General features: G+C 32.9%; 4 protein-coding genes across 4 annotated transcripts; 1 reads left to right on the forward strand and 3 right to left on the reverse strand.

The window, feature by feature from the left end:
- Positions 1-4,660: 4,660 nt before the first annotated feature.
- Positions 4,661-5,779, reverse strand: LOC114378202 (fasciclin-like arabinogalactan protein 11). Its single transcript, XM_028336751.1, has one exon. It carries the CDS (start codon positions 5,680-5,682, stop codon positions 4,840-4,842), a length of 843 nt encoding a protein of 280 aa, XP_028192552.1. The 5' UTR covers positions 5,683-5,779; the 3' UTR covers positions 4,661-4,839.
- Positions 5,780-8,986: 3,207 nt separating this feature from the next.
- LOC114378203 (fasciclin-like arabinogalactan protein 11) lies at positions 8,987-10,153 on the reverse strand. Its single transcript, XM_028336752.1, has one exon. It carries the CDS (start codon positions 10,037-10,039, stop codon positions 9,203-9,205), a length of 837 nt encoding a protein of 278 aa, XP_028192553.1. The 5' UTR covers positions 10,040-10,153; the 3' UTR covers positions 8,987-9,202.
- A 2,836-nt stretch (positions 10,154-12,989) lies between these two features.
- LOC114379160 (fasciclin-like arabinogalactan protein 12) lies at positions 12,990-14,187 on the reverse strand. Its single transcript, XM_028337761.1, has one exon. It carries the CDS (start codon positions 14,121-14,123, stop codon positions 13,206-13,208), a length of 918 nt encoding a protein of 305 aa, XP_028193562.1. The 5' UTR covers positions 14,124-14,187; the 3' UTR covers positions 12,990-13,205.
- A 2,877-nt stretch (positions 14,188-17,064) lies between these two features.
- Positions 17,065-26,304, forward strand: LOC114380029 (nucleolar complex protein 3 homolog). The gene is made up of 13 exons (XM_028338923.1): positions 17,065-17,280; positions 18,436-18,605; positions 18,711-18,904; positions 19,345-19,553; positions 19,700-19,802; positions 20,049-20,212; positions 22,002-22,140; positions 22,561-22,734; positions 22,824-22,960; positions 23,196-23,525; positions 24,218-24,357; positions 24,493-24,590; positions 25,509-26,304. Exons 1-13 carry the CDS (start codon positions 17,123-17,125, stop codon positions 25,977-25,979), a joined length of 2,487 nt encoding a protein of 828 aa, XP_028194724.1. The 5' UTR covers positions 17,065-17,122; the 3' UTR covers positions 25,980-26,304.
- Positions 26,305-26,957: the final 653 nt, after the last annotated feature.

A 26,957-nucleotide genomic window follows, 5' to 3' on the forward strand; every position in this document is an offset into this window, starting at 1 on the left:
GAATATGCTAAAATCATAGGGAGTGTTATGTTTCTCATGAATTGTACTAGACCTGACATAGCATATGCTGTGAGTAGACTAAGCAGATATACTCACAATCCAGGTAATGAACATTGGACTGCACTTCGTCGCTTACTCAGGTATCTTAAAGGTACTATGGATTGGTGTTTGCATTTTTATAAATTTCCTGCTGTGTTAGAAGGATTTTGTGATGCAAATTGGGTTACTGATAATGATGAAGTAAGTTCCACTAGTGGATATGTTTTTACTTTAGGTGGAGGTGCCATATCATGGAAGTCTTTCAAGCAAACTTGTATAGCACGTTCAACTATGGAATCAGAATTTATTGCTCTTGATTTAGCAGGTCAAGAAGCTAAATGGTTGAGAAACTTGTTGGCAGATGTGCCATTGTGGGGGAAACGGCCTATACCAGTTTCTCTTCATTGTGACTCTGAAGCAGCTATTGGAATTGCTAAGAACAGTGTTTATAATGGAAAAAGAAGACACATACGCATTAGACACAGTTCAGTCAGAGAATTGTTAAAAAATGGTGTGATCTCATTACAGTTTGTTAGATCAGAGAACAACTTGGCAGATCCGTTCACTAAAGGTCTAACAAAGAAAGTTGTACTTGAATCGTCGAGGGGGATGGGGCTTAAGCCTTTGTGTTGAGGAAAGTATGGTGGATACCATCAATGGTCAAACGAAACCATATGATTACTCTATTGTATTACATTTCTCATCTCCATGACATGTGGTAATACATTGTGGATAGGTTGAACTTTTAGTTCTTAATGAGTGCATAGCCTTAATTATTAGGTGGTCCATATGAATTGGACTTGATGGACTCACCGCTTGTTATTTTGAAAGATGAGAATTTTTTTGCTCTTAATGAATCCATAGCCTCTTTGGTGGTGCTTTTGAGACGCACTTGATGGATTCAACTTCGTGAGAGTGAAGGTGGGCCGCCTTCTATGAAAGAATTAGGCTTTCTTTCTAGAGCTCTCATTAGTATCCAAGGTGTGCGCATGGCCATTAAAAGCACTGGTTTGTAATATCGCAGAAATCACAAATATTAGAGAAATACATGTGTTGTAAGGGTCTCATTTAAAAACTTGGTAGTTCAAGAGTAATTCACTACCTAGACACAATTGTTGCCTTACTTCACTATGTATCAATTCAATCATTATGATATTGATACTTAAATGTTACTCTCTCTTTTGCCCAGAAATTGGTTTTTTTTTTTTTTTTAACTCCAGCTTTACCATTGGTGGGGGATTGTTGGACAATGGCAAACTGAAGCCACAATTGTTTCATTGTGATGTTCCACATCGGAAATATAATATTCATTTTCTTTATTCCCAAATTTCCTAACTGATTTTAAACAGTTTTGATTGTTATTCTTTTAACAAATATTTCCTTTTTTAATGCTCTTGATTAGCTATAAACCAAATAGCATAACCTCCACTTTATTAGCAATTCTCTAACGGTCAATTTGTTAAATGTGTAGCTAATAATTATGATTTGTGAACAGGAAAAGAGAAAGACGTTTTTCATTGTTTTGCTATTAAAAAGAGGACTGTCATAGTCTTGCAGAGGCTTGCACAGGCAGAAAATAATTTTCAATTCTTTTCTTATTATCTACTTCTAAAATTTTGGGCAATTGTTCTGTGATTTCCATAGCCTAAGGCCACGAGTGCACGTGTTCATAGGCTCGTTGTGTTAACCTTGAGGAGCAGTCGGCAAACTAGATTGCATCAAGGTCTAGCCGAATTTTGCTTTCAAGGCAGTGATTTTTCACGGCACAACAAACCTCCAATCTGTGTTATATGTTTCTGTTTTGTACTTATGACTTCTAATTTTTTCCAACAAAAACAAATTGAAGATCTGAAGATGCTTGCTTAGCGCGTCTTAGATGCGCGACGCAGTCGCTCAACGGGCAAAACACGCTTAGCGCCAGGAAGTATGGAGAAGTCTAATGTATGAAGGCCCGTTCAGCGCGAGTCACGCGTTGAGTGCTAGATTATCGCCATACTTGTTAAGCATGACAATTGCGCTTAACGCGAAGGTTGCGTAAAATCCAAGCTAAAGTGCACCTATAAAAAGAGGAAGAGGAAAAGAAAAAAAGGCATACATCTACACACACAATATTCAAGAGAATATAATTTCTTATAAAAGGCAAAAGCTAGAAGCAGGAGAAGCAATTATTAGCAATTATTCCTTCTCTCCATTCTCTTACTTATCTACTCCCTTCATTACCCATTATCCTCTTCCAATTGTAAAGCCTATTGTGACAATGAGAGATTAAAATCCCTTTTATTGGAGCTTAGCAGCCAACTGTCCTTGATGTAATTACTCTTTATATCTATTTAAAATTGTTACTTTTTCATTATCCTTTTTTTGTGCTTAATTTTATTGTTTATGGTTTCATCAGCATATGCATCCTAAGTTTTAGGGGTAACATTGGGAGGTGTTATTCTATAATAGAACCGGAAAAAAGTGTCTAAGTAATTATCTATAGGAATAGAATGATTTTATTTAGCCTGTTATATATCTCTATTCTTAATGTAATTTAATTGTTTTACCTCTTAAAGGAATTTGGGTCAAGAGTAGTTCTAGTAGACTAAACCCCTAACATTCTCATATTTTGAATTAACTTTTGCTTCTAATATTGACTTTTCTCATCTTGTTTGTTTTAATTAATTAATTTAATTTTATGTTTATTTTTCTTGGTTATTTATTTTAATTTAATTTTATGCCAATTATTTTACTATTTTTTTCACAACCTTTTAAACCAATTTAATTATTACTTGATAATTATATATTCATCTATCTAAGTATAAATAAAGTTATCGTGGACTCGACACTTGTCCAACTCTCCATTGTACGAAATCTTTAACTAGCAAAAACAATAGGAACTATCCCTACTCATTTTTTAAATCCTTCGAGAGTTTTTAACTTCACTGCTTATACAAATTGGTGTACTTGTCAATCTAGCAACATGAATCACCCCATACTAGAAGTTTCAATTTTCATATGCGTGAAATTAACTTTCTGCTTTTTGAGTTATTCAACTAATTCATTCAAAGTAACTAATTTAATCTTTCCGTGACATCACTAATGGAAAAAGTGGAGACAAAAGGCTAATATAGATCAAAAGAGAGTAATATAAAGAATTGGATAATTGGATCGCAGAAGCAAAAATCTAACAAAATTGTCATTGGTTGAAGCACTGTTGCAGGAGCATAAAAAAAAGTCATAGGACACTAATGAGCTTTAAAAATCCATATGGCATGCAAAATCTCTATGAGAACTCCAAAGATGAAATCTAAAGGAATCTGACAAACAAGTTACTTGAAATAACCGGTTATGAAACCAAGTTTAACGCTAACAATTTTTTTTTAATAAAAACAAGTTACTTGAAATAACTTGATTCCTGGCCTGCCAGATCACCCGAACAGTGATGCCAAAAACAGTATTCCACCTTGGTGGTCCCTTAAAAATATTTAGGGCCATCCATCGGTTGAGATTGGAGCCAAAAAAATCCATTCATGTCAAGTGCATAGAATCTGGCTAAGTCATACCAGATAGGGCAAACCAAGCTACAGCCTCTAAGGATGTGATTTGTTGTTTCTGCACAAGAATATCACACAAGGGATTTTTCTATACATGATGAGTCTTTACACAAGAAAATTTATTTCTTTTTCTTTCAATTATGATTAAGTCTCGAGTCTTGAGTACCAAATATCACTATTGAAAAAGTTATTTTTTTTAACAAAAAATTAACTTTTTCAAATTTCAATAGTCATCTTTCGAACACAAGACTCAAAATCAAAATTTGAATAGAAGTGAAACTAAACCTTTTTTTTTCTTTTTGTGTGTGTGAGGGGGCTGAAGGCCAAACTAAAAACCAAGGGAAAATTACATTAAAAACATCAGCTAACAGAGGAATAGAAAGAAAGCTAGGAAAAACTCAAATCCAAAGAGGCCCCAAGGACCAAATGCTCTCAACCTTGGCAAGATAGAAGATTCCACATGATAGGATCCATGGATGTGTTGAATAAGAGAGTAGCAGGGACGTAAATCGTAGCAATCATCAGTGATCAACTGAATGCCAGCCAGAGAAGAAACACATTCATCAATAAATAGTATCTTTATGCACCTACACATTTACACCCACTGAAAAATTAGTATCTTTCCTCTTCACTTTTTTCTTACACTGTGTTTGGATAGGAATTGAAATAGGGAGGAAAGAAATAGAAAGAAAGTAAGAGTGTAAAAAATTGATGCATAATAAATATTTTTTTTTAAGTTATCAAGAAGTTCCTATTTTTACCCAAAAGTCATCATCTTCTCATATCAACAAAGCTTGACCTACTTAGAAGATAAATCAGTGGTCCCTTAAACATGTTAACTAAGATTCGCTTTCTAGTCATTAACTAAGCTTACTTCAATAATTTCTGTCTCGAAAGAGTTCAATCTCAATTTTTCTACTGCCAGATATTTTTAATACACACAAAAATAAAAAATACTATCTCCACGTTAAAACCACATAAAAGTTTAATTATTAGCACTAAATATATGGTTTACGTAAAGTCTCTACTCTCTACAAGATATAAATTCTTAAAACATAGAACTTAGAAGATAAAAAATTATTAAGGAACAATTATGGCTTAGCCACTGAATCATTAATCATTGAAGTATTCACGTCCTTTTCATATATAACACCAATACACAAGAAAACAGAAACACATACCAAAATTTAAACAAAAAAGGTAAAAAGAAAGAAATTAATGGCGTGTTTGACAAATAAAATTGAAAGTGCAGCTGCCAAATGGATCAACTCAACATGGTTGCAACCAAAGCTATCGCAAGCGACATCAACGTTGCTCCACCAATGCTAACCACACTCACTGCCCCAGATTTATTCTGATGCTGATTTGTTTCTTCTTGATCGTCCTCAGAAGAGTTATCCTTAGCAGCTTTGGGAGACTTTGCAAGAGTTGATGGAGCTGAAGCTGGAGCCTTATTGGTTATAAAGAAATCTAGAGGAAGAAGCACCTTGTCCACGTGATAAATCCCAAGTTTGTTATCTGAGTATACTACCCCGAGAACGGTGGCATTGACGACCCCGGTTGAAATGTTGACACTGTTTCCTAATGCATTCACGTTCAATGGAAGCCTTGCGGGATCTTTACCGGCCACTGTCTGCACAGGGTTGCTTAGAGAATCAAAGTTTGAGCTGGACACAAACTCGGGCAATATGTGGAACTGCACAAGTTCGATTTTCTGGCCTTCGTTTAGGGAGTTGAGGAAGCCTGCTTTGAGGTTGGAAAAGGCAGAATCATCTGGTGCAAGGATGGTTATGCCGCCACTCTTGGCTGTTATGAGCTGTGAGTTGATGTTGTTCATGATTTCGGTGGTTTTGAGGAGGCGGATTAGGACTGAGAACATTTTGGCCTTTTTCAGGATTCTGGTGATGTCGTCGGGGACCGAGTCAGGAGAGTCTGGAGACTGAGGTATTGTGGGAACTAATGGTTTTGGTGATGGTGCTGTTGCCTTTGGGGTAGGAGGAGTTTTTGCTGTGGCTTTTGGTGCTGCTGCAGGTGCTGGTGAAATGGCCATGGTGGTGGAGGAAAGGAGTAGGAAGAGTGAGAAGAAGAAAAGGGTTGCTTGCTTCATCTTCCAGCTAGTTGCCAAGTCAAGCCCGTTGATGGCTTTGATGATTCTGGAAGAATGTGAATGGTTCTTGCAATTTGTGTTTGATGAGTGGGATGTTTGAAGAAGAGGGATTATATAGAAGCCAAGGAAATAATAGGTTGGTGAAATGTTATGGTTGTGAAATTTGCCAGATTTTGAGTGTGAGGGTATATCCCATCTGTCATGGAGAACAAAGATCTTTTATCGAATGATGGGTACATATTGTGGTGAGAACGATAAAGCTTTGCACCTAATTCCTAAAAAAAATTCCCTAAGGTATAGTATTGACGTGTAAGCGTATTGTTGCGCATATCAGAAATTATGCATGGTTGTTAAGTCAAACCAGTACAAAAAGTGAGAATTGAGAAAAGTTTTGCTTTTTTCATCTTCAATTGCTAAGTCCAGCCTGTAGATGGCTCTGATGCTTCTGAATGAATGTGAATGAGTGGAATGCTTCGTACATTTTGTGTTCCATATGTGGAGGGCTAGGGTTATACAGAGGCCAAGGAAATGATGGGTTGGTGAAATGTTATGGTTAACAAGTTGTAAAATTTGTAGCTGTGGAGGGTATATCCCATCTGTCGTGGAGAATGAGGATTTTTTTATCTAATTATTATTGGCATCTTTGCTGGTAACGATGAGCTGATAATGGACAACTGAGATACTTGACATTTGATAATGATGTTCTAATAATTGGCACATGCTTTTTTACATCTTTTGTGAAAAAATGATGTAGTTGGAGAAAGGGAAGGACAACCTGCATCACCGTTCCACCTTATACATTTGATTTGTTGTGGAGGGAGATAAATCCACAAGATTTATATTAATGAGTCATGAGCAATCACATAAGTGAATCTGATATTACACTTTAATTTTTATTTGTATGATATTCAACCCTCTCATTTTTACACTATGAGACTTCACATATACTCCAACATAGTCATAGTTAAATTATGAGTGAAAAATTATTTACAACGAAAATATGATAGAAGATTAATAAGTTATTATTAAGTATTTTAGAAAATACAAAGCATTATATATATATATATATATATATATATATATATATATAATAAGAGAATATAATGATATTGTTCGATTGGAAAACTGAGATGGTGATGTCTTGTGTAGGTAAAATTATTGTATGGTCTAAAACTACTATGTAAGGAAGTAGAATAGAGTTTTTTTCAAGAGTTATTCATGGTCACGACTCATTCTTGGACCATGACCAGCGCACAAACTATAATTTTCTTAGTCTGACTAGCCTAAGTGTCCTCACTCAAAATCACAATTAAAAGATCATCCAAAAGGGGTTATTGAAAATTCAACAGAGTTTCCTCTAAAAACAGGTCAAACCCCACATTGAATAACCTGTAAGAACATATCATACATCCAAACAAATCTATATATAAATATATGTTCAGATCTAACAGTTACATATCAAGGTCACATATCATAATATAGACCCTTGACATATGGTCCAAAATATCAACTAATAATGATGTTGGTCATAAATACTAATCATCAAAGTGTCTCAAAATTTCATAATTACACCATCAATATATATCTACAAGAGAGGGTCATTTAAATTTCAAAATAAAGAATTTTTCTCTATATCTATTACTACCCATATCCCTATAGCTGCATTATATTGGATTCACAAAAAAAAACACTCTTCATCGAAATGCAATGAAGATCTACCAAAAAGATAAAGAAATTCTTGGATAAGTCAGCAAATCACACGAAGTCAGTTACTCCACTACTTATGTATTTGAGAAAATAAAATGAAATAAGGGGATAAGTTACGAAGACTTAGTGAGAGCATAAAATAAAAAGGGAACAGGAATGAGAGCACAACATAACAAGAGTCTTTACATCCAAAAAGAATTTAAATGACATTAAACAAAAACAAAATAAATACAACTTACTTTTAGAAATTATTGTATACTCTCTTGAAAACTTTTAGAACTACATATAAACTTGTATTCAAGAATAATAACTTTATAAACAAACTTTCATTCCATCATGTGCACATAGACCACATTATCTCTTTGTTGTGACGAACAATAATTATAGAACTACGACACTTAGTTTGTAAGCTACATTATCTCTTCGTTGCAGCGAACGAATCTTTATGAACTATGGATATTCAACCCATAGGTTGCATTCTCTTTTCGTTGCAGCAAGCGGAAAAAAATACATGCATACATATATATATATATATATATATATATATATATATATATATATATATATATATATACTATGAGTATTTAACTCATAGGCTACATTATCGATTCGTTGTAGCAAACGACAATCAATCATCAATTGACAATAAATAAAACAAACTATAATCCAATATTCATTCTTAAATACCTTATTGAAAATCTCAGAATAAATTTCAATCAAGCGAAAATAATTATTTTAGTTTATTCTCAGGTACTCCTAAAATTTCAAAGATCACAAAAGAATATATTTTGAAGTTTACTTGCTTCTCCTAAAAGAATTTAAACCATAATTTCTCCATGGATTTAACTAAATACTTTTTTTCTTTACACCAATTACATTAAAAGAAAAGATTGACACTACGTTGCTAGGCATGACAATGAAATCCGTACCCGTGGATATCCGCCCAAACCCGTCCTGATTTTGACGGGGAATACCCGAGTTGATCGGATACGGGTTCGGGGATTATCCAACTTTTTAACCGGGGTCGAGATCGGGGACGGAGATGTCACTAACCGTCCCATACCTATTCCCGTATCCGCCCCAATGATAAAATTATTAAAATTTTATTAGTTACTTATTAATTTTTTTTATAATTTTTACATAATTTAAAATTGTTTTCTTGATGATTTTTGTAGACAAATGTTTTGCAAATACAATTAGTTAAAAATAGATGTGTAACAATCATTTTTTTTTTTAAATCAGATTTTCAATATAATTTTAAAAAAAAAATTACAAATCTAATTGGGGACGGGGATACCCGATACCCAACGGGTACGGGAATGGGGTAACAAAAATTTTAACCCGACGAATATCGAAGATGGGTACGGGTATACGTTAGGGAGTCGGGATCGGGGAATGGGGAGACAATACCCGTCCCCGCCCCGTTGCCATGTCTATACGTTACCCTCATTAGTTGTAAAGCCTTTTCTAACATCTCCATTTCTTCCGTTACCCTCATTAGTTGTAAAACACAAGGCACTCAGTTTCAACATTTTGTATCGACGTTACAGTTGCTATTGCTAAGAGGTTAGCTTAGGTAATAAGTTAGGAGTTGTCAAAGATGAAATCATTCCTAGCCTTTCATATAAACCATAATGTTAGAAACAAACAATTATGGTTTAACAGCATAATCGTTAACCATTCAAGGATTCTTTCCCTTTTCATAACATTAACACACAAGAAACCACAAAAGATGCAAAAATTTAAACAAAAATAAAAAGCAGAAAAAAGAAATTAACGACAAAGAAAACTCAAAATGCAGCTGCCATATGGATCAACTCCACATGGTTGCCACTGTGACCAAAGCTATCCCAATCGACATCAACATTGCTCCACCAAGGCTAACCAAACTCACTGCCCCGGATTTATTGTGATTTTGGTCTGTTTCTTCTTGATCATCGTCAGAAGAGTTTTCCTTGGCAGCTTTAGGAGCCTTTGCAAGAGTTGTTGGAGCCAAAGCTGGAGCCTTATTGGTTAGAAAGAAATCTAGAGGAAGAAGAACCTTGTCCACATGATAAATGCCAAGCTTGTTATCCGAGTAGACTACTCCGAGAATGGTGGCATTGACTACCCCAGTTGAAATGTTGACACTGTTACCTAATGCATTCACATTCAGCGGAAGCCTTGCAGGGTCTTTACCAGCCACTGTCTGCACAGGGTTGCTTAGGGAATCGAAGTTTGAGCTCGACACAAACTCTGGCAATATGTGGAACTGCACTAATTCGATTTTCTGGCCTTCGTTTAGGGAGTTGAGGAAGCCTGCTTTGAGGTTGGAAAAGGCAGAATCATCTGGTGCAAGGATGGTTATGCCGCCACTCTTGGCTGTTATGAGCTGTGAGTTGATGTTGTTCATGATTTCTGTGGTTTTGAGGAGGCGGATTAGGACTGAGAACATTTTGGCCTTTTTCAGGATTCTGGTGATGTCGTCGGGGACTGAGTCAGGAGAGTCTGGAGACTGAGGTAGTGTGGGAACTAATGGTTTTGGTGATGGTGCTGTTGCCTTTGGGGTAGGAGGTGTTTTTGGTGCTGCTGCAGGTGCTGGTGAAATGGCCATGGTGGTGGAGGAAAGGAGTAGGAAGAGTGAGAAGGAGAAAAGAGTTGCTTGCTTCATCTTCCAGTTGCCAAGTCAAGCCCTGTGGATGGCTTTGATGATTCTGGATGAATGTGAATGATTGGAATTAATGGTTCTTGCAATTTGTGTTTGATGAGTGGCATGTGTGAAGGAGACGGGTTATATAGAGGCCAAGGAAATGATAGGCTGGTGAAATGTTATGGCTGTGAAATTTGTTAGTTGTGGAGTGTGAGGGTATATCGCATCTGTCATGCAGAACTAGGATCTTTTATCTAATTATTATTGGGATGAATGATGGGTACATATTGTGTTGAGAATGATAAAGCTTTGCTCCTAATTCCTAAAAAAATTCCCTCTGCCTAGCATGATGTCCGGTACAGGTAATGCACCACTGATTATTGTAGTGATGAGGGAGGATTATTTAGTTGGGAGGGAGAATCAAAAGTATTGTCTGTGAACTATTATGCTTTCATATCATTTTCAATATTCATTATATATATCAATTGGATGCATGCATATAATGGGACATGTAAATTGAAAGGTGACTCTGTATATATGTAGGTTGAGTACTAACATCTGAAAAAAACGATATGCCCAAATTGATTAAGACCCCCTGCCCTTAGTTTTGTATTATATAATTCAATAGAGTAATTTTAATGTAAGAAGGGGAGAGAGATTTGCTTGAATTATGAATTTTTTAACTGCACAGTCAGCAATTGTTTCTGAAACTGTGGGGGACCGTTTCACAAATGGCTTCAGTGTCATTAGGCTAGTTTCATTTAGCCTTAATTGCAATTATCATCCAACTTTCTTGATTTTACAAATCTTCCCACCTAATTTTTTTTCACGAATTTTATTAATCAATTTTATAATTTTGACATATTTTATCATTGTTGACTTGTAAAAAAAATGCTAATTAAAGAAAAAATAAAACGACATTGTTTTCTTACCAATGTAATTATCAAATGCACAAAAACTAAAAAGTTGAATGGTAAAATTCATGAAATGATAAAAATTGAATGGCAAAATTTGTGAAAAGAAAACTTTGGTTATAAAATATGTGAAATGATGAAAGTTGGATGATAAATTCCGTAAAAAGAAAATTTGGGTGGTAAAATTTCCAAAATCATAAAAATTGGGTGGTAAAATTTACAATTAAGCCTTTGGTTTATTTATATTAAAGCTTAAATATATTTTTATCCCTAATAAATATTTGATTTTGTATTTGTTCCTTGATAAATTTTTGTTTTGCGATGAGTTTCTAATAAAATAATAATTTTATTTTTGGTCCTTAATACTTATTTTTAGTCTCTAATAGATTAACAAATTTTGTGTTTATTCCATAATAAATATTTCTCATTTGTTATTGATACAGACAAATAAAATTTACTAATTTATTAAAAAGCAAACACAAAATTTTCTAATTTATTAGGGACTAAAATAAAATATTAAGGATAAAAAATAAAAGTATTATTTTATTAGGGACTCAATGCAAAGTAAAAATTTATTAAGAAATAAATATAAAATTCAGATATTTATTAAGGATAAAACATATTTAAGCCTTATATTAATTATAATAAATTATTTATATCCTTTTTGCAGTATCTTTGAATAAATCTTCTAATTAAATGAACAAAGTTCAATATATTTTATATTTTTAACATGCATTCACTCTATCATTTAATATTTACTTTACAGAGTATTAAAAATATTTATAAAAATTATAATAAAAGGATATATATATATATAATAATAATAATAATAATAATAATAATAATAATAATAATAATAATAATATTTTTCAGTTAAGAAAATGAGATGTTAAGGTCTTGTCTAGAAAAAATGATTGTATGATCCAATACTATTGTGTATTTATTAATTATCTCGATCAATTTATATGTTACACGTAATTAAGTTTTATTAAAAAAATTATAAATTAAAAAATTCAACTACATATCATATAGAAATTAGTTGAGAACATAAACATATCGTAATTTCAGAATATACAATATTTTTTCCTTGACTCACTCTTTTTAATTTATCATATCCTTTATCGTACACAAAAGTAAAATTACATATTGGTTCACTCATTTTATATATTCTCACAAATTTGAAGCCCCATTAAAATTGAAAATTAAAGTGCATTTGTATAGTCTGTTCTTTTGTTTGGTTAACTTTAGAGCATGTAAAGAAGGAAAGAAGTTAAGGTTTTTCTCACTGCTAAATTAGAGTAGTTTACTTTTAAAATTATCAAACAAGTGTAATTTTTTTTTTTGAAAAATTATAGCTGTCTGTTGTATTAAGGATTTTTATAACATAATCTTTAAGATTGAATTTAAGCAATTAAAAGTAAAAGGTTTTATTGAGAAAAATATATTTATTACATAAGACATACAAAGGTGTCAAAAAAGTGTTTTTTCAGTAAAATCTTTACACTTTTTAATTACTTAAAATCAGTCCTAAAAGTTTATATATTAACAAAACTGTCATATACCTATTATCCTGCGTCACATGAGCCACTTTTGCATTAGCCTATTATAAGAATTCGAATATTATTATGGAGCTGCTTTAATGATTAACAGAAGATCTGGCCTTCAATCTAAATTTTAATAAGAAACAAACTATCTCTTTGAAAGGAGTTAAATCTATTTGTATTGCAACCTTTTGTTTGCTTAAAATAGGGAAATCATAACCAACGTGGGTTGGGTACAGTGGAAGAGGTTAGTCTCCCATAGCCTTAGTAAACCAAGGTTCGAGTTCTTCCTCGGAGAGATACTCACATTTTCACATTTAATGTTTGATAGTGTCTCGAACAGGATTATCGAGAAAGAGGAGACAGTGGAAAACAAAAGAAAGATAGGGAAATCATCTTCCCTCACCACCTTTAATCAGCCAAAATGTTTTATAACTAATTTAATGTCTAACCTTACAAACAAATATTTAACTGTATACAGAGTTTCTGTTAATCGATTCTTCGTGGAAGACAATATATAACAGAAGCGACCATAGCATAATAGTCTTGTTTTAGAATAATTTCATAGATACAACAATAGATCCCGTGATCCAGTATTCAACAAATTCATCACTTCTTTCTCACAATTACATAACTCATCGTAACACTCTCGGTATTAATATATATAGCATATGGTGTAGCAACTAGCTACAACGTTGGAAAATTCAGATATGATCTTTTCCAGGTTCTGGTTTATGTTGTCATCACACTCATGAGAAGTGCTCCAAGTCCAAGTGACATCCACATTCCGTACACAGCGATCTTCTCGGTGCCAGAGTTCTGTTCAGTGGGATTAACCTGTGACGAATCTGAAGATGATGACTCGTCCTTATCAGCTTTAGGTGCCTTTGCGGTGTCACTTGAAGGTTCTGGAGCCAAAGAGGGTGATTTTGCAGGTGCCTTGGTAACTGCAAAGAAGTCCATAGGAAGAAGCACTTTCCCCACCTTATAAATAGCAAGATGCTTATCGGTATATATAATGCCAGTGATGGTGGTGTTAACCTCACCCGTTGAGATGTTCACACTCCCTCCGTAACTTATCACATTCAGTTCCACCTTTCCAGGTTTAGCCCCTGCTAGTGTTCTAACAGGGTTCGTCAGTGTATCAAAGTTGGAGCTAGAGACATAGTCTGAAAGAACATGGAACTGTAAGAGCTCGAGCTTTTGCCCATCAGAAAGAGAGTTGAGAAACCCTGCTTTGAGTTCTGAGAAGGCACTGTCATCAGGTGCAAGAATGGTAATGCCACCTGATTTAGTAGTGAGGAGCTGTGCATTGAGTTGGTTGATCAATTGGGTGGTTTTCATGAGACGGATTAGGATGTTGAATGACTTTGCCTTCCTCAGGATTCCAACAATGTCAAGTGCTGGAGTACTTTCAGGAGTGGAATCACTTGGTGACTGTGGCAATGAGGGAACCAATGGTTGTTGAGGAGCCGCAGCTGGTATGGTAGGAGCAGGTTGGGGCGGTTTGAGAGGGGCTGAAGCTGGTGATAATTGGGCTAAGGTGGTTGTCGAATACATAAATGAAATTAGCATTACTAGTGAGAAGGACAAGACAGATTGCTTCTTCAACATGGTTTTTGTTTTGTTAAAAGAAGGTTTAGATGACATAGGAAATGATTGCAAATGATAGGATTTGTAATTGCAATGAGGACTTGTTGCCTTGATGACATGCAGGAGTAGGCTTTATATATATTGAGGCTGAGAGAATGACAGTTAGGTGAAAAGGCTTTGTTTTAAAACCTTCAATAGTGATTTATGAACATATCTGGCTATGAGATCATATTAAGGTGTTGTGTCAATGATGGTAGATGATATATAAGGGTATACATATATATATATATATATATATATATATATATATATATATATATATATATATATATATATATATATATATATATATATAAGTGATTAGGGTGACAGAGGAATAAGTTCTTGCTTGAAAGGAACATGAAAAATAAGGTGAGGTTTTCTGCGAGACATACTCACCCGACAAGGAGATTATGGTGGCTATGAGATCATATTAAGGTGTTGTGTCAATGAAGATAGCTAGATACGGGAATAAGAGATTTGGATGGTGGAGAAGTAAGTTCTTGCTTCAATGACAACCACCACCAAACACTATTGTTTGATTTGTAAGAATATATTTCATTTTATATTTTATTTTTAGGTTTAATTATTCATTTGTTTACCTTCCCTTTTTATATTATGCTTAAAATTAAAATGATGTGTAAAGAATAAAAGAAATTAAAATGATATCTATAGGAACTAAAATAAGATATTTTTAAATATAAGAATTAAAAAAAAGTTTTTTTTTAACTATAAAAATCAAATGAATAATTAATTATATCTTACTTTTAATAAGGTTCTTGGGATCAAATAATATATATACCAATTAACTTATTTTTAATTTCTTAAGCAAAACAACTTTAGTTCTTTAGGTTCAATAAATCTCTGATTAATATAATTAAATAATTTATATTAAGAATAAGAACTTTAATGATGTTCAATCCTCTTTATCTTATCTCTACGTATATGGGTTATTGGTTTTCTTATTCTTGAACAATTTTTCCTAATACAATTGAACATAATGAATCACGAAATTAAGTGATCAATCTAAAAATACATAATTGCGGTTGAAGAAGAACAATAACAGTTGCTTTTTTAATAAGAAAAACAGTAATTACACAAAAGGTAATCTAATTACATTTAACTCTGACAAAAGGTTAATTTAGTTATTCATAGCCATAAGAGAAGCAACCAGTGAAAAGACTACGGAGGAGTCCTTGAGCATAGAAGCTGCTAGACTCTTGTTCTTTCTCTGAAACACTTTTTTTGGTGCTCTGTCTTTCCTTGGGCTTTGTACTCAGTAGTAACTGAGCTTATAAGCTAAGTTCGCTTATGTGAGCAGCAAAGAAGAGCTCGATTAAGTGAATGCAACAAGAAAATGCCCTATATATGATGATGTTTAAACTCTCGTCTAATTATACATTATTGTTTAAATTATTTTAAAATAATTATTTTAAAAGTTAATAAACTTATCATACATGATAGTTATAATTAGATAATCATGTAAATTTTTTTATATGATCAATATATAACTTTTTTTTCTTAATTATCAATAATATGTTATAATTAAGGGAATATAAATTATTATGTTCGTGTATATAGTATAAATACATTAATATAATTTATTTTTAAAATTCAGTTATTAAAATATATTTCACGAACAATAATAATTAAATGTAATGTGAGTCCTTGTTTTGATGGATACTTGAATTTTACAATAATGTTCATTTGGTTTAATCAAATTTAACTAGCTTAGTTATCAATAATGAATTTGATTATATTAACAAATGCATAGTTGTTGACCTAATTAGATGTAACTAATTTAATTATATTAAATTAGCATTTAATTAAAACAAAGAATAATGTAATTATACTAGATGTAACAAATACATAGTTGTTGACCTAATTAGATGTAAATAATTTTAAAATAAAAAAATTTAAAAATAAAATGAACTTATTAAGAAAATAATGTAATTTGCAATGGTATTTATGTAGTATTTTTGTAAATATAAATATTCTTTCTTTATGTAATATTAATTTTTGTATGTATTTATTAAGTTTACATAATTAATTTTATATTTATTTTGATAAATATATAATTCTATTATAAGAATAAAGATGTTTTATTATTATTATATGTATTTTTTATTTTATATCTTAAAATAATGCTATTCATAATATTAAGTGTGCATATATATATATATATATATATATATATATATATATATATATATGTATGATATTATATTTTTTTGTCATAATCATGTGAAATGGTTTAATATTAATTTTAACGCATTAACCATTTATCTTTAATCAGTTAGTTTATAATATTTACATTTTTATTTATAAATTTTAAACAAGTATTACATCATTGTTATTCTTAGGAAAAATAATAACTCATAATAAATTTTAAATATAATTTCTTTTGAAATAATAGCTATAAAAGATTTAAACATATTTTAAAAATAGTTCTTTGTTAGTCTCTCAAATCCCGATGTGATTTTTTTTAATCTTTTTAGTTGTCAACTATTATCACAAATTGTGCATCTAAACGGTAAAAAGATAGTGAAGATGGACTTAATTAAAAAATGCTTTTCGCAAATTTGAGGGCCTAAATAATGTAAATTTTATTTTAAAGACTAAAATTAAATCCAAAATTTAAGAAATTAAAGACAGTTTATATTTATTTCCCTTTTTTCAAAATATACTTCCCTATTTACTTAGAAAAGGGAAGTGGATATAGGAAGACCCTAATTAAATCTTCCATTAAATCATCTCATAATTTGGAATCTAATGCAGTTGGATTTGAAATGGTGTCGGGTTATATTGATATGGATTTTCTGATATTTTATAGGCAAATTCGAACCAAACTAACCGACAATTGGATCCATGTTTATTTTCTATCCTCGCACCCGTTTTCGGGTTCTTCGGGTTTACGGTTCGACCCGTTTTCGCTTACACGTTAAATTGGGGCAATGCTTTTTTCTTCTTCTTCCTAACAGCATTAAACCCTAACAAAACCCCACTCTCATTCATAGATGGGGAAGAAGAAGGATAGAATCGTTCTTCCACCGGAGCTTCCGCCGGAGATTCCTGACGAGGAAGTTGAAGTTTCCGACGATGACCTCCAATTCGTCAAGGAGAACCGCGCCTATGCCTCCTTGCTTTCCACCTTGGACACCCGTTCAATCACCAAGTTCGCTTCTTGCTTTCAACCCTTTTTCTAATCTTTTCTCCTTTTTTTCTTCTTCATTATTTTATAGTGTCACTCCTTACTTGCAATGCTATATTCTGTGTAAACTGTTAGCTAAAATATCCTGTTATAAATAGGGAAAATTATAAATTTTGCATATTCGGATTCTTTGAAACCTTTCAGTGGTAGCGGAGTTTATGTTAGTATTTGAGAAACTCGGCTTATCCTTGTTTATTGTCGACTTTGACTGTTTAGGTGCATAATTAGGTGAAATAATTGAATTATTTTACTTCACCGTTTATGAAAGCAGAAATTTTTTACAGACTTATCAGTCAGAAATTTCCATAGCATCATTAAGCTTTAGATTGGCAATGAAAAGGTTTTTTTTTTTTTCCTTTTGCATTGTATTTTTTTTTTGTCAGTCCATGTACTGTGACAAAAAGCTTCTTGCGCCTGCTATTTGAATTTTTAGAGTAGGCATGTAGCATGCTTGTTATCTCCTTTGAAGCACGGACACGTCGGCTGAAGGAGTGTCGACATTCCCGACACTGACACGCGACGGACACGCTTTTGCAGTGTCCAATTTTTTTTTCTTTTATGCTTGGACACAGCGGAGACATTGCCTGGACACCGAACACATTTTTTTAAATAACCTATAGATTAAATTAATATTAACAAGATTTTTTTTTCTCTTTTCAATGATGTTTTCTCTTAGTAATTTTTTTTTTGTGAGACTCTATTAAAAACCTTAGGAAGTGGTTTTCTTATGTTCTTTTTGTAATGAGATAAAGTTCTTGCATTGTGGAAAATGATGACTCTTAATACCTTTTTTGTGAGGCTTATTTTCATATGAAAATTATAAAGCTTAACAACTTGTCTTAAGATGAATATATAAGTATATACTATATAAATCTTAATTATCAATTTAAATTTGTCATGTTGATCAGATATAATGTGTCCCCATGTCCTATCTATGTTTTAGACTTTAGCCGTGTCTCAGTGTAAGTGTCTGTGATTCATAGGTTATCTCCTCCCTATCACTTGTACAGTGCGGAAATGTCTTCTGAATTGTAACTGTTTGGCTTATGTGAATGTACATTGTTGTTATGAGTTTTATATGATGGTTACTTTGGAAATGACTTTCTCACACATCCTTAGGCATGTTACACGGGTTGCTGATGCCAAAGACGATGCATTGGAGAAACTTTATGAGAAACGCATGCAAAAGAATGCTCTCAAGAAAGAAAAAGAAGAAACTGGTTTGCAGGTTGATCGTGTAGATGCTCTTCCAATCAAGACATTGGATGGAAAGATCCATTACCGGACAGGTATTTAGTGTTCAATATATAATTTATGCATTGTTGTCGTCTGATTGCTCTTTTATTACTTTTATCAAGTGCTTTGGTAATGGATGCTGTTCTCACACACTGTAGCTACGAAGACAGTATTGGAAAATGATCCAAGTGAAGAGAGAACTGGAGAGAATGTCAAAAAAGACAAAGGTATGGTCAAGCTAACTAAGGCTGAAAAGAGAGCCAAGCTTAAGAAAATGAGAAAAGACGCAAAACAACAAGGGAAAGAGGTGGCTAAAGCAGAAGTGGAAGAGACACCACAAGCAGCAGTATTGGTATTATCAAATCAAATTGACTATCATATTACTCTTTTTATGGTTTTACCAAAGATCCTTTTCTTCTTTACATCTGATACTGTATCAATTTTCAAATAGAATGCTTTGTTTAAAAAGAATCTAATGTTAGCATGTCACTTAAACAATAATATCCATTAAAAACAGAGAAATGCTAGCAGCAGACACTAGTGTTAAGTTATTTTCATGTGTGTCCCCCTAAATAAAGAGTGTGCCCAAGTTATTTAATAGGATCCACATTCCACATAAATTCACCTAATAGTAGAATGTGCTGGAAATATTGTGTTGCAAGCATTCCACTTAAAAGTAAAAATAATTGTTTTTTCATATATTCTCTTGAAATGCCAACTTTTGCAAGACTAGAAATTATAGAACTTGATGTTGTGCATAATTTTTTGTATGGTCTCTTTACTTTTGTTTAGGCTGAGGTAAAGGAAGATCTTACAGCTGAGGAGGCATTTGAAAGTAAGAAGCATAAACTTGCAGAATTGGGGAATGCCTTGCTTACAGATCCAGAGTCCAATATTAAATTTTTGAAGGAGATGGTGCAGATATCTAAAGATAATGATGATACCATTGTTAAACTTGGACTTCTATCCCTCTTGGCTGTTTTCAAAGATATTGTCCCTGGGTATTGCCTGATAGTTATATATTACGTATTATATTATAATGCACATTTATATGTAATGATGATAGTATGATTATTTTGCTTCGACAATCAGTATTAATTCTATTCTTATTATTTCAACTTTCATGTCAATGGATACAACGTGGCAGCTATCGGATCAGGCTTCCTACTGAAAAGGAACTAGATATGAAGGTTTCAAAGACTGTTAGAAAGATGCGTTATTATGAGTCAACTCTTCTTTCTGCATACAAGGTTCATATTCATGCTTAAGTGTTACGCTTACTATAATTACTTTGTTTAGCTGAAACATAGTTATACTGTCATATATGACTTCCAGTTCATGTGCTTGCAATGGTGCTTATTGCCTTTTTCTTGAACCTACTTGCTCCATTGGCCAATTTTTTTGAGATATCTTGTTAGAAATTGTTATAAAATATGAATTTTGTTAATATTTGTGCGACTAAGATGTTTTCTTTTTTACTTTTGTCATGTTGTCAGGCATACTTGCAAAGGCTAGTAGCCTTAGAAAAGAAGCCTTTATTTCAGCATGTAGCAGTTCGTTGTATTTGTTCTTTGCTTGATGCAAATCCCCATTTCAACTTTCGTGAAAGTTTGTTGGATGCTACTGTCAGAAACATAAGCTCTCCTAATGACGCTATAAGGTTATGTTGTATGTTTGCTGTTGACCATACTTCATTATAATAAGCTTTCTCCTGAATTTTGTGGAGTTTCCTATGGAAGGCATGAAATTAGTTTTATAAATGTTATTCAAATTTTAGGGTGAAGATTCATTATTAGAAGGAAACTATGTATGCTTTCATTTGGGACATAAGGCAAAAGTCTATGGTAATTGGGTTCTTGTTGGATTAAAATTTAATATGCTAGACTGCCTTGTGTAGTTCTAGTGTACATAGATAATTGTTTATAATTTACTGGCCATTGGATTTTATAATGTACAGAAAAAGATTTTTCTTAATGGAAGTTCCTTTGAGTCATTTATTGGGGGAAATAACGTGTGCATATTTTTTTCTTGAGATTGAGGCAGTGTTGGAGAGTATACATAATATTTTGCCAAGTTTTGGAAAACATACCTTATCGAGAAGAATTGGAGGATGTGAATTTTATTTTTTTTAATCAGCAAAATTAATTTGTATTATTATAATAAGATTAGTACAAGTGGTACTGATATATATATATATATATATATATATATATATATATATATATATATATATATATACTGTTCCTGTACTATGTAAAGACCTATGGAGTCCTAATACAAGCTGTATTGCAAGAATTAAGCATCCATAGGTCTGGATTAAAGTAGACATCCCTCCACCAAAAGTAACCTATAGAGCAATCCCCCCCTGATTACAAAACCCGACCCTTATATTGCTAGCCCATGAATGAAAAGGGATATCAAATCCTTTTTCCATATTCTTGAGCCATATCCAGCAGAAAAATATTGCATCATCCATCAGCTATTGGCAGTTGAATCATTCATTTGAGAAAACAGTCTTGTTCCTTTGATACCATATGCACCAAGTTAAGGAAATCCACCACATTTGCCATCGCTGAATGCTAATACCCTTGAGATATCTGTGAGAATGCTGAAGGAAGTGGTCTCTAGGCGATTCCAACAAAGCACCAGCTATGTTTAACCAAGACATTGCTTCCCACCATAGAGGCCAAATCTTATCACAGCTGAAAAATAGATGAGATGCATCCTCCTCGCAAGATCTATAGAAAGGGCAAGATACATCATTCAAATCCACATTCCTCCTCCTTAAATTGACCTTTGTTGGTAGCCTATCCAAAATCAACCTCCAAGCAAAGTGTGACACTTTACTTAGAAGTTTGAGCTTCCATAATTCCTTAAACACTTTGTCATTATTTTCCCCTGATAAGTGCCTATTGAGCACTTTGTAAGCACTGCCCACTGTGTATACCCCACTGGGATCCACCCCCCAACCCCAACTATCTTGTTGATTAGCTTGCACTACTAAAACTATCGTTTAAAAATATTACATGCTTCAGGTGTGTAGTCAGTAATGAATTCTACCACAGGAACTTGTTGCCAAGTTTCATAACTAAATATCTTGTTTTATTCCATGATTGTAAGTTATGTCTCTAAGCACTGTAACAATATTTCTGGTATTAGTTACATTTTTTGGGACATCATTCACTTTTCCATGGAAGCTGAGTTCTGAAGGCCAGGCAGGATTCTAATTTCAATTTCTCAAGTAGTGGAATGACTCAAAGACATACAGTTTTGTATACTCAGCGTCAATTTTTAACATTGATCCCTGTATCTTTTGGCAAAACAATACCTTGTTGGTTGCCACTTACCAGTTATTTTCTTGCTTAGATAATGCATATGGATAATGATTTTTCTATTTCATGATACTTGCTATTGTGTACCTGATTGAAATTTATTATTGACACATACAGGAAACTTTGTTGTTCCACAATTAATTCACTCTTTGCAAATGAGGGTAAACATGGGGGTGAAGTTACTGTGGAGGCTGTTCGATTGATTGCCGATCATGTTAAAGCTCATAATTGCCAAATGCACCCAGATTCCGTTGATGTATGACCCACCCCCTCCTATATTTGTATCTTTCATTTGAATTCTGTACTATGTCAATTTACTGTTTCTCTAGTCAGTTGCTATTTTACTTTTTTGTGTGGTAAAATCATCAAGGGGCTGCTTGTTTAAGCTGAAAAAAAGTTATTCTATGATACAACTATGTTTAGAGCCCCCTCCCCCCAAGTAATTATTTTAGCTCATGCCACGGGTAAAGCACTTAAATAGTTTTTTGTAGGTTTTTTCCTCTGAAAAACTTATGATGTATTTTTTTAACATGTTTCAATAACAAAAAGTGTTTTTTTTTTCAAAAAGGCACAAACAAATTGTGTCCTGTAGCTATATTTTAGTGAAACCTATTTTATTTTGTGTAATGTTTAACAGAGTTGTTTAGTAATGCTTCTTCTTTGCATGCCTTTTCAGGTTTTCTTGTCCCTTTCATTTGATGAGGATCTTGTGATGGCTAAAAGGATAGAAGATGATCAGAAATTTAAAAACAAAAAAAGTAAGAAAAGGAAAAACTTGGAGGCATCAAATCAGTTGGAGAATGATAGAAAGAAAAGTAAGAAAGAAATGATCTCTAAGACAAGAGAGGAGGTTATTACTTTTCCCCATAAAAATCACTGTTCTGGTTTTTTCTTAGGGATGGATGATATTGTAGTGATGTGTTAGTTATGTGTTTGTAGGTTGAAGCTGATTACAAGGCTGCATCCTTAGCCCCAGATGTTATGGAGAAGAAACAGATGCAAACTGAAACACTCTCTGCTGTCTTTGAGACATACTTTCGCATTTTGAAGAAGACAATGCAGTCCATAGGTGCCAGGTGTGTTTTTATATCACGTATATTACTATATCAGAGGGAAACATTAGTGTTCTCAGTTCATAAACCCTGTTTTCCATTGAATTGGATTCGTTATTTTTTTTTTGTTCTTTATATTTTGCTGTGTTAATATTTCTTGTGTAGTTTTTGTTTGTGTGTGTAACTAAGTAACTTTTGAATGAGCATTCATCACTTTCTGTCATGATGGTTGATAATTTTCCCTGACTTTCTTGCTCAGGCCTGAAGCAAACGCTGGGGCATTATCTGCTGCAGTGGAACCCCTCCCTTTGCTTGCTCCATGTCTGAAAGGACTGGCAAAATTTTCACATTTGATTGACCTTGATTTCATGGGTGATCTAATGAACCATCTGAGAGTACTTGCTTCTGGAAGTAGCAACTCAGGCAACACTTCTGACAAGTGTTCTAAATGTTTGACCGTATCAGAACGTCTCCAGTGTTGCATTGTTGCTTTTAAAGTGATGAGGAACAATCTTGATGCCTTGAATGTTGATTTACAGGACTTCTTTCTCCATCTTTACAATCTTGTACTTGAATACAGGCCAGGAAGGTTTGCATTAAATTTCTGTCTGAAGTCTCCCATTCATTTTTTTTTTCAATTTTTTTTTCCAAATAACCAGTATGTTCTTGTTCTGAAAATCTACTAGACGCATGCAGGATAGGTCATTGCTGTGGATATCTGGATATGATATTAATGTACTTGTTTTTGTGTTGTCTTACATGCTAGTTTACACACATAAGTATGCCTATAAATTTAGTGACTACAATTCATCCTACAGATCTCTGCCTAACGACTTGAGCTTTTAGAATAAGTGGGTACCAAACTCTTCATTATCCTATAGTTAGGAATACAGTCTTTTCTGCCCTCAATTTTCTAATTAAATTAAAATTTTAGCCTGAGGTGAAGTGTGCTTGCATATATTGACACCTAAAACCCCAGCGACTTTTTCATGAATGAATGCATTAGAGATTTGGAGATAAAAATGATTACCAGGCCTTCACCTAACTGCAAGTGCTTTTAGAATCAGTTAGTTCCATATATGCATGATATAATATATATATATATATATCCAATGGAAGCATGGAAACATAAAGTGGTATTGAATTTTGTTTTTGTCTTTTTTAATTTTTTCCTTTTTTAAACTTTAATGTTGTACGAGGAGATGCACCTTGTTAGTAAATTTTTTCAGTTTTTTTTTAACTTATTCCACTTAATTTATATGCTTTATTTTTATGAACCAGAGATCAAGGAGAGGTGTTGGCAGAAGCTTTGAAGATAATGTTGTGTGATGATAAGCAACATGACATGCAGAAGACTGCTGCATTTATAAAACGATTAGCAACGCTTTCACTGTGTGTTGGATCAGCGGATTCCATGGCTGGTATTTTAATATTCTTATATCAACCTTCAATTTCATATGCCCTACTACCTTTGGTAAGAAATCGCAGGAAATAGAAAACTAAAAAAACAAAAGAGAAACAAACTTATATTTAGTTTTTCTTTGAACCCATTTCAGCCTTGGTCACAGTAAAGCATCTCCTTCAGAAGAATGTCAAATGCAGAAATTTATTGGAAAATGACATTGGAGGGGGCTCTGTTTCTGGCACAATTCATGTAAGCTTCTTTCATGTATTATTTGTTTACATTAAGTGCAGAATCTTTGCTTCATATATTCTCCTTTTTTTATATAGTTTGAGAAATTTAATTAAATGGGGAGAAGAGGGTGTACAACTAGAGTGCAGATGTTAAGACATCCTCCTAAGGAGTCATAATAAAAGGGAAAAAAAGGAAAATTAAACTGGGTATGCCAAAAGAAGTCCTCCATTCCTTGTAAATATCCATCCACTAGTGATATTCTCTTTTGAAACTCCATTTCTAGAATTTGTTAAGATGCCAAAAAGATAAGTTTAAGGTGATACTTATTTTTCTTGAAGTTGCATTTATATGAAGTTAAGGATAATCTGTGACATTGGTTTGTCAGTGTATATATTGTGTAAATAGGTAGTCTTTTATTTCAATAAAGTTCTTGTTACAAACATATTTGCTAGGTAAATACATTTGAGTGTTCTTTGGTTGTGCCTCTTCTCTTTTCAATATATTATTAATTATTAAATTACTTTCAGATCTATGACCTTAAAGTGTACTATAATTATTTTTCTGGATTATGTAATTGCTAATAATACAACAAATCTATGCATTAGTTCAAAATCCTAAAGTACAAAGTGTTGAAGCATGAGGCCTCTTGTTTAGAGATGAATGATAATGACAAGAATCTGGTACAATTATAAAGGAAAGGGGAAGGAGGGAGAAATGCTTCCAAAGTAATCTGCATCAGCCTGAAGCTATTCTTTTTATTTAAAAGATTATTTTGTAGGTAGCTTATTTTTTAAAGAAAGACTGGGTATGAATTTTTTTATGTCGAAGGGTCTATGGTAAAAATGCTAAACTTGTGAATTTCATTGCAAAATATTTTAGTGAGGACCATTCTTTTTCTGTATGCTTTTATGGATTGTCTCCCTCTTTGGTATGCAGAAATATCTACCATATTCCACAGACCCCAATTTAAGTGGTGCCCTTGCCTCAGTACTTTGGGAACTCAATCTTTTGTCCAGTCATTATCATCCAGCTATATCAACACTGGCTTCGGGCATTTCAAGCATGAGTACTGCAAATAACCAGGTCCTTTTATCCAAGTCCTCTCCTCAACAAGCTTTTAAGGAAATGTCTCTGGACCAGGAATTATGTTTCACACAACAGAGTGACAGTATAAAATTAAATAACAAGAAGAGACGAGCAAATGGCCCTGCTATTTCACCTTCCATTGGTTCTACAACAGTTACAAATTCATTTGATGACAATGAGTTGAAAAGGAAACTTTGTTCCCATTTTATGGTTCTTCATGACATAAAGGAGAACGAAAGGTTGAGAAAGGAGTTGGATAGGACTACTCTATCACTACAGCTATATGAACAATATAAGAAACGATCAAAACAAAGTAGATGATCAGCCATTAGTTTCAGTTATAGTTACAGTTCATTTCATTTCGGGTGGAGATAATTCTCAAGTGTGTTCCTCAAACAAGTTTCACCACATTTGAGTGCATGAATATGGAGGAGATTCTTTTTCAATTGAAGTACAAGTAATGCAAAATGAACTTGTGTTATCATACTTTTTCAATCCTGTATTTATTCATTGCCTTATATAAACTGATGGTGGTTTAAGGCGCAATCAATTTTGTAATACTGCCATTTCTTCTTTTTTTATGAAAATTGGATTTGACTCCTTTGAATGAATATATAATGATGAAGTCCGAGGTTATTTACTATTTGATTCTTAGTTCAATTTAGAAGGTATTTACTCCAAGATAATGGTGAATGTATGTTTACTTTCTGGCTTTATATACTTGTTTTCTCGAGGAACTAAATGTCTAAATCTATAAATAAAAAAAATAGTTTGGATTGTCTATTATATTTATTATATATATAAAAACTGTCCAATAGTTATCACGTGTCAATATCCGGACAGTTTGTACTTTCTTTTTGTTTTTTAATGTATTTCATTTTTGCTTTTAAAAATTTTAAACATTTTATTCTATTATTTTTTTTTCTCTCTTTTTACTAAAAACACCGTGCATTGTATGAATTCCAATGTTGATATAATTCCAAGCTCCTCGTGTCTCCTTTCAATTATGGGACATTTCACAATTTCAAGAAAGTCATGTAGCCTATCGAGTGTTTTGTTAGAAGTTTCTTTTTTGTCAGAGTTAAAACTCGATTTAAAATTGGTCCTCCACTGTGTCACAAGTATTCAATGAGTTTTCGGTTTTCTTTAAAAGGTTGTTTGTCTGGAAAGATTAAAAAAATAAAACAAACACCTACAAGCTTATTTGTATATTCTTAGTAAGGAGGCATGTAGGTCGGTTCGGATTGATTTTGACAAAATTCATGATTCAATTTAATTAAATATGTATAGTCAAATAGT

Source organism: Glycine soja, chromosome 12 (assembly GCF_004193775.1).
Source record: "Glycine soja cultivar W05 chromosome 12, ASM419377v2, whole genome shotgun sequence".
NCBI classification, from domain to species: Eukaryota; Viridiplantae; Streptophyta; class Magnoliopsida; order Fabales; family Fabaceae; genus Glycine; species Glycine soja.